Below are 15647 nucleotides of genomic sequence, written 5' to 3'. Positions count from 1 at the left end.
ACGCAAGTGACCTAAAGAAAGAGACGTTCTAGAAAACAACACTTATCTCTGCAGCATGTCTCCGATCTCAGACTTACTTTTAAGTAGGGAGCATCGTGTCTATCATTGCAATACAAGCAATGCCCATCCTTGTATGACAGCCACTTAACAGCCACTGTCTTACTGCCAGGGTACATTCCAGGATGCCGGGCCCCTCAACAAGCCCGTCCGTGTCTTAGTCAGGCTGGCTTCGTCATTAACGCAAGGCAAGCTCTTGGCCTAGCTCTCATTCTTCCATTAGGCAGGCAAATGACATTGAATGATGTTTGCCGTCGTTCTCGTGTGGTTTATAAGGCCTGAACCTCATCTTCGCGATCAGAATGCGTGTGATCGGACGATCATGGGAAGCCCTGACACGTTGCATGAGCGCCACGAGTTCCACACGCGCTGTCCTGAGAAATGGGCTTGTTAATGTGTGATTGTCCATTATTCTTCCTTGGGGTTCTAGACTTCTTAACAGTGAGTATGGTAAATGTGGCGGTGATTAGGTACTGGCAAATTTCTGACGCCGTCATTGAGGCAAAGGAATCCCTGGCGGTGATCCCGATTCCTGCAGACGATCAACCCTAACAGCTTCGGTAGATCGGAGTGGGGTGCAGTATTGATTGGTCATCCCAGATATCCGTTTGCATCAATACAAGTGACGTTGTCGGTCAAAGGTGGCCTAATGAGCTAGAGCACCTTGAGTCAATACTCTTGGATGACTGGCTTTACTGTCGGCTGCGCTGCAAAATTTGCTTGTGCCTCGGGTTGCTATCATCACGTCAGCTGAACTGGATATAACCATTGAAAAAGCCTGGAATGACGTGTAATTCACTGATCAAGTAAGGCATCCAAGGCGAGAGTTTAGTTCAAAGTGAGGAAAGTGCGCTCATTCTGGGTTGCTAGCAGTGTGAGGTGAGATACAACATCAGAACGTACGATTAAGACTGGGAGCCGAGCAATATCCCATACTATTCCGTTCGCAATGCTGATGCAACTTCAAATCTGACAAACAAACAAGCATGAAGTGAGGACCGAGGCAGTAAAATTGGGAGACCTCTGCGGTTCAGTCTATGACGTCAGTACGTGAGATTACACAGGCTGATCTATCTGACTCCCCTAACACTTAGCCACGTCTGCTTCTTGCAGTACCCGTCTTAATTCCAGTATTCCTATTCGATTGTCCGCATTGAATAACTCCATCAAGCTTGGCGGACGAGTGTGACACGTTACAGACCGTACCCTGACCTCGCCCCGAGGTCGTCAGGACGAGCTACATCCCATCATCCAACCCTCTGCACTGAAGGCTAGTCGCTCATAAGTCCAGTAGGAGCCTTAAATGGATATATGGAAGCTGATCTTCGGCGCGAAACGCGCAAGGGTCTCGAGTCTTCGTAAGCTAAGCTCGACAAGATCGGCCTCCACCATGATGAACCATGCCGCGGCGACCCTGTTGTATTTGGTTGCGCAACGTTCGGCACACAAGATGCAATATTGAAACCTCCAGCTCCTCAAGAAAACAAAACACGTGGTGGATGACCTCGGTTCACAGTGTGTCCAGCATGGCGAAGGTCGGAAAGGGTTCTTCAATGCAATGAGACAAACCGCAACTGGAGCGAGACCATCACGGGCACCTTCTCATGGCTAATCGCCTCATGACGAAGGATACAGCTCGACAGATTGTGTTGAGCGTGGGATTTTCATCTTCTGCAGTTGGCAACAATTGGCAGCAATCGGGCGGGGGTTTTCCATCGTAAAATCTCGGAAAACCTCTTATGTTGCGCATCGGTCAGCGTTAGGAGGCCTCCGTGCATGAGGCATCCATAGTATCCCTGATGGCTTCTGCCAAGGTAGATCTGGTGTACTGCGACGCCAACACACTGTGGCCATTAGTCACATTGCCTACAATCGCAAAGTCTTCGCTATCATGCCCAACACCTTTCGCAGAGAATGAGACTTTGCATCGTCTACCGGAGCACTCTTATCCTCGCTCAAACTGCGCTGCATCCTCAGTAACCTCAGCTCCGAGGCCGTGTACCTGGCTGGAGTCTCCAGATGATGAGCTTTGGAACATCCAAGCATCCACGACAGACGACTTCTAGGGATACTTGAAGGGGAGATGGACGGAAATGCGGGTTCTTCATGTCGGAAGAGGCCACAATGAAAAGAGACATGGACAATCGTTGTGTTGACGTGATCGTTCGTACAGTGTTTTACCTAGGCGATTTCGCCGTATCAGGCAATGTACCTGCTGTGCTGGGTATGTCTTTCACTCCAACTGTTAGAGATGGCTCTCGTGACGGCCGTTAGAGCGGTGGACCAATACTTCCTAACCAGATTTCAGGGGCCTGTGGGTAGGAGGGCGGCGGTGCACAACGCAGCGCACAGGTCAAATGGCGACTCAATGGTGCAAGGCAGTATCGTGTGGTTGTTGGGAATCAAGCACAGCCCCACCACCAAACACGTTTTAGAGGGCAAATCGGCATACCAGAGAGCATACCTTGAATCTCCAATGTGTGAATGCGGCACTGCGGCGACCTGATCCAATCATCCATGCTACCAGCGGCACAGTAGTGCAGTGAAATATGATCTCTGGATTGTGTTTGGGGCTGTGTTGTACGCCCAGAGTCTGCGATGCCTCGAGGTATTTGCATAGCCCCATTGCATCAGCCAGGGGCTGTACCACCGACGCCCGAGTGATATCCCATACTTTGAGAAACAGTGCAAAGCTTGGGCACGAATGAAACCTTGCCAGTGGCTGAAGGCCGGCATACGGCCCTCCGCGGACGTCAAAGTTCTGTGTGACACGGGTGCATGCACAGTCTGAGGCCCTCCACCCAAACTCCAGATGCAGCTATGATGCTACTTAAGCATGCCATGCCATGGCCTGTTCGGGGAGAGAGACAGTCCAAACACCTTCATCATACAGAACCTATCAAATATTGCCAATCGACTCGCAGCAAGATATCATTTCGACTGTCGGGCAGCTCCAAGATGGCTTACGTCGACCCTGAAGCGTACCAAAGAGCCGTCTTGGCTCTCTACATTATCGCATTCCTCGGCTCTTTCATACTATGTATTCTGACCTTTGCCAAGCTCCGGGGAACGGATGTCTATCTCGGCAAGGCCGTTTCATGGCTGAAAGCCACATCTGTTGTGTTCACTTTGTAAATCACCCTTGGTCCACCGAAGAATTTCAGATCGCAGCTAATCAGGCGCAAAGCTCTATCCTTCTTGATTCCATCGAGCGAATATTATACTTCGCCTCGCGTTACGGAAGCTTCTATACCGATCGGAGCCCAAGCCCATTCATAGCTTGGACTGCTGTGCTTCTCAATATCTGGGCCAGAGCCATGGTCCCGATCCTGTTGTCGGCGGCAGGCAGTGGTATTCACCATGTCATGAGCAGTGAACCGGCTGGTCGAGAACGGCTTGTCCGCTCGTTGGCACTGGTTCTGGGCGGATTCAGCGCCGTCATGGCCATTCCCATCTTCGCGGTCTTTGTCTATGCTCACGCGGAGAGCATGAGCAACAACCCCTATGGTATCGTAATCGAGGCAGCAGATCACATGGTGCGCCTTCATACCGCCCTCAACTTTATGATATTTGTAGCCTCGGTGATCGTGGCAGTCTGGTCGTTCACCATCAAGTCTTCGCAATGGATTCGCTCGGTAAGAGCTCAAGCGTTTATCTCGACTGATACCGGAACTAACCTTCAAGCAGGTTACAAAATTCATCATTGGCGCTAATTGCATCAATGTTCTCGGCGCCGCGTGGGAAATGGTGTATCAGATTTTGTATTCATATTTCCCTGCCAGCTTTGTTGAGAGTGGCTACTGGATCAGGATGGTGCTTCTTCTTCTGAGCACTTGGGGAACTGCGCTAACCCTCGCTCTTGTTTTCATGGCACTGACGAAACAGCCCAGCATGAAGAGAGCCGAGATTGACCGAGAGGCTTCCATGTAGCGCGAGTCCTCATGTCTGATATTCGACCGTCAGCGCGCTCTCCCCTCTTTCACTTAGTAATGATCTATTGCAGTGGACTCACGGATTTTCTTCAATTCTGGCAAGTGTAATCGTGCAGGGACCTAGGCTATTTGAGATTTTAATCTGTGTATGGATCCATCAACCTGCTTGAAAGATGCATGGTCTTGGTCACAATTCTGTTAGCCATATTAATATTCCCCATCGATTATTGACAGTATATGTCCCTCCAGTCATTTAGTGCACGCTCGAATACTCGTCTATCCGATTTCTCCATTGATTTGTACTAATACTGTTCATCATAACAGGATGGTACCTGCCATGTTTGCCACGGGTAACACAAATCCTAACAACACCACCGCAAGTCGTCACCCTAATGTATGATGGGGTCGAACGGCAACCCCGTATCATTTGCATCAAGTACTGACGCTGGTGCCACATCTCATTTGATCTGCCGTCGGGCTCCTCTCAGGGCCGCTGCAATCTTGGGACGGCGTGTGCCCCCCGAACCCCACCCCCCCTGAACTCGCATGCTTATCTGGTGATATTGAGGGTATGAGGGAACCAATGCTTGTTGTCAACCTTTAGGCAGGTTGATCTCGGCATTTGGCCTGAAGACTTCGTCGTTAGACCAGCTCTCGACAGGGTTCGTAATGATAAGATACTGACAATGGACCTGTCATGTTTTGCCGTAATTTGTCTAAGATTAAATTCCCGGCGAAGCCTGACGCGGCCTCAGAGCCGAGGTTGGGCAGAAGAGGTTTCTGCGTTTGATGAAGTGGCAGAACCGACACTTCTTGTGGCATTCGATGCTTGGTCAGCAGCTTGGCTTGCCTCAGCTCCCCAAAGCTTGTCCATGATGGCATCTCGCACCACAGTGTCCCTCGTGCTTGAGAATTCAGGAGTAGTGGTCGTCGCCATCCATCGCCCATGGCGCAACGCCTGAGCAGTGGTCGGAGCATGAATGGCGCGGCAAGCGGTGCGAATGGGAAGACTCATTGTGAAATGTTTAAATGTTGGGGGATGGAAGCAGGCAACCAAGTGTTCTGGATGACAGCTATGAGGGCATGTACGACTTGGATAGAATGATTCAAGCACATCAAAACATATGGTCTCCAAGGACACTTATACAGCGTAATGGCTGTCGGCTCGGGTGTTGGCAAGTGGATGCTTCGGATGAACGGAAGCCTGAATATGAGCGGCCAGCCGGACCTAATCCGGGGTACCCCAAAATGCCCCGCGGATTGTATCGTTGGTGGACCCAGTCAACAGTACACATGCAGTTTCGGCCGTAAAACGCGCCATTCTACAGGTCCAGGCATTCCTCTGTTGACAGTTAAAAAAGATGCATATGCACTGCTAGTTAACAATCGGGTCGTGCTTCACGTGGGAACGCTTTGGAACTACGACGTGCTGGTCTGACCGAAATCCCGAGCAATGTCGGATCCCGAACCCCGAGTAAGATGCCGAGCAGAGCGCAATGGGTGGACAAAGGCACTCAGCGTGCTGCACCGCTGCAGTCCTCAGCATCTGAACAAGACCGACGCATTGTTCCCGAGCTTATTAGGGACATTTCCCCAGCAATCCTGGCTGGGAAGCGGTCTGTTCTGTTGTCCCAGAACAATAAACGCCCTTGCTTGATGCAACATATCTCCTTCGTCTCCTGTCCCTGCTTCAGTTATTGCTCAGTCCAACTTCATTCCAATAACAAAGCTTGACGTATATTTTGGCAGCGCTAGATGGTAGTTATGACTGCCGACCTAGAAGTAAGATTGCAGCGCAATTGTTATGACAGCAGAACTTACGCACCCGACAGGAAGGAAGGGTCAGTGTCAGGACCCCTGCGGAGCCACCGAGGGCCTGCCAAGCGAAGGGGCTGGCTAGGGGCTAAGGGTCCTGAGAGAACGTATATATAGGCTGCGGAGGGCCCCCCCAAGCTGCGGAGGGCCAGAATGCAGATGTATTTCCTATCCCCATACCCTATATTTCTAAACTACCTGGGGGACCCTGTGGAAGAACCCCTTCACTTCTGGCTCTAAACACCGCTCTGAACAGTCAGAAATAAGAAAACACAGAACCATGATCCGCTAGATGCATCTACAATTGGGTCGATCGTTGACACTAGGGGTATCGAAATGTCCCAACTTGAGGGGTGGGGGGGGGGGGGCCGGGTTAACATTAATAATCTGGGCCTTTAGCAGAACTTCGAGCTAGTCCATTATTCGAGCTAGCTCATACTACAGAGCTGTATCAGCGTCCGATCCTCGGTGTACTGTTAAACACAGGCCCAATTTGATGGCGTCTCTCATGAGCATATATCCTCGGTCATCTTGCTTAAACTAAAAACGAGTTCCCCTGTAAACTGTGAGTTACAAAATACTGCAGAGGGACATTGTGTTTGAGGTTTAGACCTGTCATTGCCTGATCTATTTCATTCATAGCAGACATAAAGCCAACGCGGCGTACGAAAGCAACGGTTGTTTTTATGGACCGGAGCACCTATTGGTGCCGGAACTGTTAAAACGAACTGCCATCGTTGGCACGAATGGCTCAGCGATAGCCAAGTCAATCTGTGAGTGACAGAAGCATGGTAACATGAGCTGTCTATAATCCATGATAGCGAAAATGGCATGTTGTTCCTAATTTGTCGACTTTCTGCACGAGCTTCAAGCTATCACACTTGAAACAATCAATTGAATGTTGCTATTCGATACCGCCTGTAGCTGTCAATGCAATTAGGTGGTGGTAGACTTTGGACGATGAGCTGCGCGTCCTTTCAATTCAGGTGTCCATCCATCATGCCACACGAACAGGAATGATCATGCATTTGAAGTCGACCTTCGATCCAAAGTGAACTTTGGCTCAATATGGCGAATACCTCCGATGACCCAGGTTTGGCGAACCATTGTTCCTCATGTACGTTTGTGAAGGGGACCTTCTTATTCCGGGTTAGCATGTGAGGTGCATATTGGCCCATGCCGTTTGAGAACCAGAGGCAAGGTCCGGTAGGATCGATAGCGGATCCGACGGCACGAAATTAGATCATGCGGAAGGGCGGCACAGCAGATGTGATTGTCAAATTTCACGATGGCTTCATAGCAAATAAATACCGAGACAGGTCCTGCATCGCGTGACAGCCTTGGCGTCGCTTGTCTACCAACGCGAAGATCGTTCCCCAGTAGCCGACCAGAAGAAGAAGAGCAGTCATATACCGCGTGGTATCCTTTCCACGAACATTGCGTTCATCGTTTTGAGATGCCGACAGCTACCTGGGCCTTAGACTTTGACCTGATCAATCTTGGCCCTCTGACCACCACCTTCACAGCTCCGCCTGAATGTACCCTCCCGGTCCAAGGCGTCGGGCTCGGCCCCGACGCTTATGAGCCTGACTACATCCTATGGAACCAACAATGCGACATAGTATCGGCTGGCAACTGTCTCCCGTCGGGGTCTGCAATGGACAATGATTACAATTCTCGCACCGGTCAACCAAACCAAGGCTATCAGCTTTACTACTACTCGCCAGCTGCGGCGTGTCCGGTAGATTGGAAGACTGTCGGCCTTGTATCACGAGCCAAGGATGGCTACTGTCGTATAGCGGAGTTTTTTGATCCGTCATGGGGTAACGCGCCCCGAGAAAATCGGAAACGACGAAACACTGTCTTCAATCCCCTCGTCCATCGGGTGGGCGAATGCACTCCGGCCTCTCAGGAGACTGGAATCCGCGTGCTGTCCCCAGGTGAGCTAAGATCCGCGACTTTGACGAACGAGGATAAAACGTCTGACACGGACCCCCAGCGACTGGATCCCTGATTATAAATGGCGTTCTGCTTCCTCTAAATTTCGCGGAGCCAAGTTTTCCGGGCACAACAGCCATGCGGCATCGAGAACCACGAACTTGGCCTCCCGGAACATACGTACCGGATCTTTTCCACTCGGCAACCAGACCGTGACGGGCATAGTGTTGAGCCTGACAACGACGCTCGACCTCATCAGCTCCGAGACGACTTTTTCTTCGGGTTACTGGGCCACAGCCGATGACGATCAAGAATGGGAGGGCATTGCCACCCAGAACATGATTTTTCTGGCTACAGGCGGCGCTTCTCCTGCGCCGACGCCGAAGCAGACTTTTACGGAGACAGAGGCCTTCTCACAGGCGACTGGTGCGAGTGCAACAACGTCGTCACAGAGTGGAACAGGAGCAAGAATGACGGGCTCGAAGGGGCATACATGGGGAATTGTGGCAAGCCTAGCTGTATTGACGCTTTTTTGTCCGTGGTAGCTGGGGATGAGGGTCCGAGGGCTCGTTACCTTAGTGGATTCACTCAAACAAAAAACGCTTGAACTTCTTCAGGCGCGTGGCTATTTTCAGCGCTCTCTGTGAATTTCCCCAACAAGGCGAGCGAGATGCCAGCCGCTGCCACGTAGCCGGCCTCACAAGATTGTGTGTGGGACGGAAGGCAAGAGTTGAAGTTATTGCGATTGACCACGAGCAAGGTACCTTCGTATGTTGAGCTAAATCCCGGGCCAATCACCATGAAATCAAAGCCATCAGGATCGCAGTGTGTCTCTTGTCCATCATCAGGCCGTTGTAACGCTCGTATGCAAAGAGACAGAAGCTCAACTTCAATTTGAGCCGGTGTAGAAGGGTCTTGTATAAACATATTGCCAATCACCGTCGATAATCCGAACTGGTGTAATGGCTAACATTTGACGCTCTCACCGTCAGGCTCAGGGTTCGATTCCCTGGTTCGGAAATATTTTGAGATTTTTTGCTGGTCGCTCACCACAGCTGTTAGAGAACATGTAGCTCTAATAAAACCCCGCCATCCACCAATCCGTACTGGTGTATCGGTTAACATTTGTCGCTTTCAATCCGGAAGCACCGACAGGCGCAGGGTTCGACTCCCTGGTTCGGAAACCAGAAACCAGGTGCCCGTAGGTATCAGCTTTTGCTTTTCCTTCATCGTTATCGTCTTAGTCTTCATGTTCCAAGCCTTCGTCCGCGATAATTGGCTTAGCGAAGATTTCCCCTCCAAGATGTCCTCCGTATCGAATCATCTTCGTGCGTTCTGGCACCAGGCCATCACAGGGGGACCCAGATCCACAAACGTTCACCAAAGCCTCGACACCGAATGACATCGTGCATCCGCCATCGCCTAGATTTCACGTCACATGATGCGGGCGATGGGTTCATCCCCCTGAAACGCATCTCTTCTTTTGTTTGCGGAGCATCATGAGGCTTGGCGCTCATGCGTCGACAAGCGACGCTGGCTAGACCTTGAATGACCACTCCACTAGTCTCGACGGTGTCGTTAACGGGACTACTTGGGTCGGCTAGCGCACTCACGCATTCTGATCCTTCGGCTATGATAGATCGAACGGGATTTCATCTCAGTATGTCTTGGGCCATCAAGCGTCCTTCCCGTGTGACTCGTGGTGGCATGGGCGTGGTAGTTCGGTTCCGCTGAGGACAAATAAGAATGTGTGATAGGTGAGGGATGTCATCTTGTAGAGAGGAATTTAAGAAAGTGTACTTGTTTTCATGGTTAGCTCAAGCGGGCATATACCGCGGTCTTGGTTTGGCGACTCTGAAGCCTGTTCTACGTGTACACGTCGTCAGAAACATACAGGCCCGGATCAGACTCACTGCGCTTTGTCTCGGGACTCGAAGGGTCAACCTAGTAGGCTGATATACCGAGAGCCTCCATCCAACGTGCCGGCAAGGGACACGACATGCAGCATCTACGCCAAGACTCACTCACCATGGCCATCGAGAAGCGGAAAGTCCACAGTGCGCCAGCCATCCGTGATATATGTATTCAGAAGCTCCCCCCCATGCCGATGGCATATTACCACGCTCCATTATGTACGTATGCATATATGTTTCCAGTCCCTGAAAGCCCGAGCTTCCATTTTCTCTGTTCAAAACGCCTGTTCCCAAAGCCAGAAGTCGACCCCAATGCGCCAGCCCATACACCAGTGCCCCTGTTAATCGGTGGGCTCAGTTCCAGACCATGCCAGTTCAGCCTTCGTCCTTCATCCCATGACCTCCAGCTCCGCGTCGATAAACTCCCCAAAACCGGGCGGCAATGCCTGCTTGTCGCCCATCTGCTCTTTGAGAGGCCCCCAGTTCGGTTCTGTCTCGCCGTCGCCGTCGCCAGTGAAGACGGGCGTTGGCGGATATGCCGTGCTCGCAACAGTGGACGCGCTTCCGTGCTCGCTGGTGGTGCCCAAGGACTCGTCGCCGTCGGCGGCCATGACAGAATTCCACAGCCTGTGCAGCTGTGTCAGGGGCTGCTGGGCCTCGAGCTCGCGCCGCCCGATACTGAGGCCGCGCTGGAACCAGGCGGCGTAGTACCACCGGCGTGGCGCGTAGGTAGCGACCTCACTCCAAAGAATGAAGACCATGAGGGCGGCAGGGCTCTTAGCGCGCAACAGCGCAATGTACTCCTCCTGCAGCATGACGGGCCAGGCGACCATGTGGCAGAACATGCGCGGCTTGCCACCAGGCAGCGTCTTGACCCAGGACGACAGCGCGGCGAGGGCCTTCGTAGCAGCGGCGGCTTCAAGGACCTCGCGGTCGCTGTCGCTCGGGCCAGGTCGCAGCCAGGTCTCGAGCTTTGTGATTTTGTCAAGCGTCGCGGGCGCGAGGTCGTCTGGGTCTTGGGCCCAGGCGTCGGCGTCGGCCTGCTGAATCTTGTCGCGCAAGGGGCTGTTCTTCATATATTCGGCGATGGACACGCCGAACTGTCCGCCAACGCGCATGAGCGACAACGTGTCGGCTGGGTTGGGCTGGTAGGGTATGGACATGACGTTCTCGTCGAGGAAGGGTCGGTAGTAGTCGAAGATACCGTTACACATGGAGAACATGACCAGAAGCACCCAGTTCTCCTCGTTCATTTCTCGAATGGCGAGCCGAAAACAGTTGCTAGCTTGTATGGAGTATTGATAGGTGAGGGCGTAGTATCGTTTGGGATCTGGAGGCTGGAGGTAGCAAATGTGTAACGCTGACAACGACAGCATGATTTGTTGGATGAATATGTGTCGCGTGGCGAGCTGCGGGATCCACCTAGACCAAACATCGCATTTTGTAGGGTCTGACAAGAGCGAGAAGGTGTGCCACGCATGGGTAAAGAAGTGATGCTTCAGCTCTGCCTCGTCGGCCCTCCATCGTTCGGCCGGCATAGTGTTGATCAGGGCATCTCGTGAAGAAGCGTGCTCGACGGCGGCGGCGGCGGCGTGTCGCACGACAGCCATGGCGTCGTCATTCCGGGTCGAGATCGACAGGCCCGTCGTCAGGTCGCTCATGTTCGTCGCCAGCAGGCCAAGATAGCTGCATTGTTCCTGGCGTCGGCGGCAGTTGGCGCAGACGGGACCGATGCAGTCGCACTGGATAGGTCGCGGGGTCAGCCATCATGTCGCCGGCAACGAATAAAGGCGATGGACAATTGACATGCTTTGCTTCAGTGATGGCAGGGGCGGAGAAGGTTGCCTACCTTGACTCGGCGTTTCTTGCATTTGCTGCCCGGCGCTGCGGCTCTTGCCATTGAACCTGCGAGAGCTTTGGGAGGCATGGCGGGTGAGAACCGCGAGAGGGGACGTCGCCTGATTCGCGTTGGATCGTTGGTCCAACGGCAGTGCTTGGTCCTGTCGTGTTCGTTCTTGTTGAATCCTGTCGGCAGTCCGCGGCGCTGCGAATGCCAGTTGCCCAGCTCTGTGAGAAGGGAGCCTCACATCGAGGTCGATGCTATGGTTGGGAAGTTGGGTGGAGAGAGGTTTCGTGCGGGAGAAACGACGGGGGATGGATGCACACAGTTGGTTCGTTGCGTTGGCGCGGACGGTACAGTAGCAGCGCACAATCACAATGGGCTTTGGCTCTGTCTTTGGGGGCAGGCCGTGGGCCGGGGCCGGGTCGCGAGGGGCTTCTTGGCTGTTTATTAGGTGCTAACCGTCCTTTGTCTGCATCTCTTCCGTTCGGGTCAAAGGCGGCAGAATCAGGCTTGGCAGGATCTCTGGCGGTGGCGGCGACGGCGGCGGCGCCCGATGGCCTTTTTGCCGTCTGCGCTGCAACCACACGATCATAGTGGCGTGAGTGTGTCGGACCCGTCCGTGCTTCATTGGGCTAGCAGTTGCCCGCGTGTCAGGATCAGGATTGAACTCGAGCTGGCTGAGGTGAGCCCGAACGGTTCGTTTCCGAAGCGAACAAATCCTCGTAGCCTCATGTGAGGACTGTGCAATCGGCCCAAGGCTACTCGGAGGGGAAACCGTGAAAACCGTTGGATGGATGGACAGATGAGGGGAAGAGACGGGGGGGGGGGGTTGTTCGAGGGGGCCTTCTAGGGCCTCTCGCTTCGTCATGGGTGTCATTCTTGGCCCCGGTGGAGGCCGGCAAGTCGACATCCGTACAATTCCCACCCACACACACACGTGGTAGTGGTGTCAGGCAGGTTGGGTATGTTGGTCCTCATCGGGATTTGCCAGCTGAGTGAACACCCTCTCCTTCCAGCACCCTATCACGTCCCATGTCGACTGATGATGGCTTCAACATGGCTTGTGTTGTGAGATCCAAGCCGAGATCAGGATGCTATTGTCAAAATATCTGAGTTCGGATCAGTCACGAATTGAAGCCTACCAGGCCCGACCCTGCTTGTTGACCTGGGGGAAGCTCTCAGATCGGAGCCCCTACTATACCTGCCTAAGTAAGTAGGCAAACCCTCGTTGACGGCGTTGCAGGGATCCAGAGTGCTGCCAAAGTTGCTTTTCGTTACGCTGATGTGCGCGGTCAATGCAGCGCATCAGCCAGGCTTAAGACCCTCTCCTTCGGGAGGGACGAGATACTCTGCAGGCATATTTCTGCCTCTCCCAGCAGTGCACGCTTCACTTTCCACGCCCTTTGCAAAATGTGAGGAGCCGTTGAGGGATTGCCGACAGTCTTGTTTTGAATCGCACCACGTCGCTATCGTGAGGGGATACAGCGGTTGAACCCAGGGAGGACACGATGGACGTTTGACTAGTGCCCAAAGTGGATGCCAGAACGGCGGAGCCAAGCGAATGGCAAATCATGCACTTCCTCGAAACAGGTCGAAGAGGACCAGCCCTGATGAGGCCCAAGAACATGTTCTGGCGGCAGCAAACATCGCTGGTGCAGGCGCAGCCTCCGTACCATAGTACTACCAGCCCATATACCTGGCATTGAACTGCAATCAGGACTTGGAGAAGAAATGCCCTCTTCTGTGGTGTCAAGCAAGCGACGCAGTTTCTTGGTCACCAGTCTGGACATCTCGGGTTTCAAGGTTTATTTCAATGTAAACCAAGAAAGGCTGGTTCATGGAGACTTGAAGGACTGTCCAACAGGACGTCTCAGAGTCATCTGATTACCCACTGAGCATTCGCCTTATGCGACTGATACCTGCAGCTAAGCAGTGTTAGCGGTCCCTCATGAAGAGTTTGGATACTGCCAAGTATTCCTGGAAGTGCGGCGAATCACAGAGTGTGACCTTCCAGCCTGCACATCCAGCCTCGCCCAGGCTGAGAAAAAAGTTCTGTTGCACTTGCACAGGATTCGCGTCGAAGTTCACGTTGTATTTGCTGTCAACAAGGAAGGCCGAGATGCCGGATCCGGTGTGATAGTGGCTGCGTCCAGCAAGGCTGGCGTGAGCTGACTAAATGGAGCCCTAGCTACCTCACCTAGGTACGTAGGTCAGTATGGTAGGCGGGACGAACAGTATCGCCCTCATGGGACTCCGTACTCGGGGAAGAAAGTAGGCGAGCTTTTTAAGATGCGGCCACGAACCCCATCTTGGTTCGTACAGCTGATGAAGCGTTGACGTGCCGAGATTTGTTTGTCTGTCGATCTGTGCGCATGTGCATGGGCATGCTTGGTTGACGAAGATGCAAAACCAGGCAGGCAACGCAGGGTGGTCCAGGCTCGCAATTCAGGTGACAGGCCCGGGTAAGAGCACTTGGCTGGAACAGGTTTAGCTCAACCTTAACGGCAAGCTGGGAAAGCACTCCCCGTGGCCCAGCAAATCGACCAAACGACCCTGCTCCACTTTTCATCGGGCTGCCCACACCCCGTTCTTCCAGATTCCCCTCAAACTGGGATCAAAGCTGTGATAGGGTCATGCTTCGCGTGCCAGCCTAGGTACAGTACGAGACGGAGGATGCGTCTGAGGGGTCTCATGGTCAGTACTGATATACTACAGGGACCTCCACGATGGCGTGAACGTAGACGAGTCTCTCCTTCGGCGCCATGCGGCGCAAGTTGTATGCCCGGTCTGTTCAATACAGGGCAGGACCATGGTGGTTGTTCTTGCGAGTCACGCCCTAGTGCGACGGGCAACTGCTTCTTCCTTGCTCCCTCGGTCATCAATAATGCATCATCGGGGCAGTCGCATCAACAGTCCCTTCCTTTCCTGTTCCGTACCTACTTCCCCACCCTGCCAAGATGCAGCATTTTCCGCTCGCACCCCCAAACTTGACCTCCAAACCCCAACCTTACCAACAGTTTCTGAGCATATCCATCATCACATAAGGTAGGTAAGGTACACCACGCACACATACAGCGCGACTTGATTCTACCAACCCCTCACTGGCACACCATCAAGCCGCTTACCCTCTGTTCCCATCAACGGCGGCTCGTCACCCCGACTCTGTGTCACCGCACATACGTACTCACTCACCTTAGCCGAGTTTGTACCTCTGAAGTGCGGCCATCAAACAACGATCACCTGCACCCGTTGATCCACCCGCTCCCCCCCCCCTTCTCCATGACCAGAACCAAAAACACTTCCCACCGCCTTTTACCGCATCGAACGTCGTCACACTTTGCGATCCTGCGCTTTCTCTTCCCGCCAAACTGCCTCTTGCCTGCATAAGCCTCCCCTCCATCCCCTTCTCCGCCTTGGCCCTGTTCGCTGCTCCTAGCCGCCCATCCGTCCCTATCAGGTGCAGCCACCACTTGTGTTGTAACACAAACGCAACGCAATCGAAGGAGCTCCCGGGCTCATTTTTCAGAAGACTGTCTGTCTGCACTCCACTCTTTTCCCGGCAACTGTGCGACTTTCCCTCTTTCCCCCCCCTTTTTTATTTTGTTTAAGCCGTGGTCCTAGGTGTCGTCGTCGTCGATATCTACCACTCTCAACGTCTTCGCGGCTCTCGACATCAAAAAAGCCTGGCAACACCTGTCACAAGGCACAGGGCGAGCGGCACGCAGCGGCTTCTCCATCAGCAGCGAACAGCTTCGTCTGTCACCCATGCTCGGCCCCCTGCCTGGTGTCTCACTAGCGCCAACGAATCTGTCCTAGATCCCCTGTCCTCCCCCGGCTGATTTGCCTTGGGTCGCGCCGCCACACACGAGCCAGACGCCCTGACGCCCTGACGCCCTGACAATCCTACCAGGAGAGAAGACGGGGCAAAAAATCTCGGCTGGGCCCAGCTTTGTCTCAACCAACGCCAGCTCCACAAGCACACCAGAGAGCTCACGCTGTCACGAACCGAACCTGACCCAAACACCAAAACAACACACCCACGACATCGTGTCCCCTTTCCGCCGGCTGTCGCCCGACCATTGCGCACTTGCGACAACAAACCCTTACTATTCTCTTCGTCTTCGCTGCAGACCTTTGCTCATTCTACTG

At 53.3% G+C, this 15647-nt stretch overlaps 3 protein-coding genes and 2 non-coding genes across 5 annotated transcripts; 4 read left to right on the top strand and 1 right to left on the bottom strand.

The window, feature by feature from the left end:
* Window positions 1-3015: 3015 nt before the first annotated feature.
* VDBG_02973 (predicted protein) lies at window positions 3016-3848 on the top strand (the record flags this gene model as incomplete). The annotated part of the gene is made up of 3 exons (XM_003006788.1): window positions 3016-3188; window positions 3371-3692; window positions 3840-3848. The coding sequence occupies 3 exons, from the start codon at window positions 3016-3018 to the stop codon at window positions 3846-3848; spliced, it is 504 nt and encodes a 167-aa protein (XP_003006834.1).
* Window positions 3849-7260: 3412 nt separating this feature from the next.
* Window positions 7261-8287, top strand: VDBG_02972 (conserved hypothetical protein; the record flags this gene model as incomplete). Its single annotated transcript, XM_003006787.1, has 2 exons — window positions 7261-7744; window positions 7857-8287. The coding sequence occupies 2 exons, from the start codon at window positions 7261-7263 to the stop codon at window positions 8285-8287; spliced, it is 915 nt and encodes a 304-aa protein (XP_003006833.1).
* A 403-nt stretch (window positions 8288-8690) lies between these two features.
* VDBG_15054 lies at window positions 8691-8762 on the top strand. The gene has a single exon. It is a non-coding gene; the product is annotated as a tRNA-Glu (tRNA).
* An 80-nt stretch (window positions 8763-8842) lies between these two features.
* Window positions 8843-8925, top strand: VDBG_15053. Its single transcript has one exon. It is a non-coding gene; the product is annotated as a tRNA-Glu (tRNA).
* A 1119-nt stretch (window positions 8926-10044) lies between these two features.
* VDBG_02971 (predicted protein) lies at window positions 10045-11582 on the bottom strand (the record flags this gene model as incomplete). The annotated part of the gene is made up of 2 exons (XM_003006786.1): window positions 10045-11397; window positions 11505-11582. The coding sequence occupies 2 exons, from the start codon at window positions 11580-11582 to the stop codon at window positions 10045-10047; spliced, it is 1431 nt and encodes a 476-aa protein (XP_003006832.1).
* Window positions 11583-15647: the final 4065 nt, after the last annotated feature.

This window comes from Verticillium alfalfae, genomic scaffold, assembly GCF_000150825.1.
Source record: "Verticillium alfalfae VaMs.102 supercont1.3 genomic scaffold, whole genome shotgun sequence".
In the NCBI taxonomy this organism is placed as follows: Eukaryota; Fungi; Ascomycota; class Sordariomycetes; order Glomerellales; family Plectosphaerellaceae; genus Verticillium; species Verticillium alfalfae.
The sequence above is the reverse complement of the archived record's forward strand: the minus strand, read 5'-3'. Positions and strand labels throughout refer to the sequence as shown.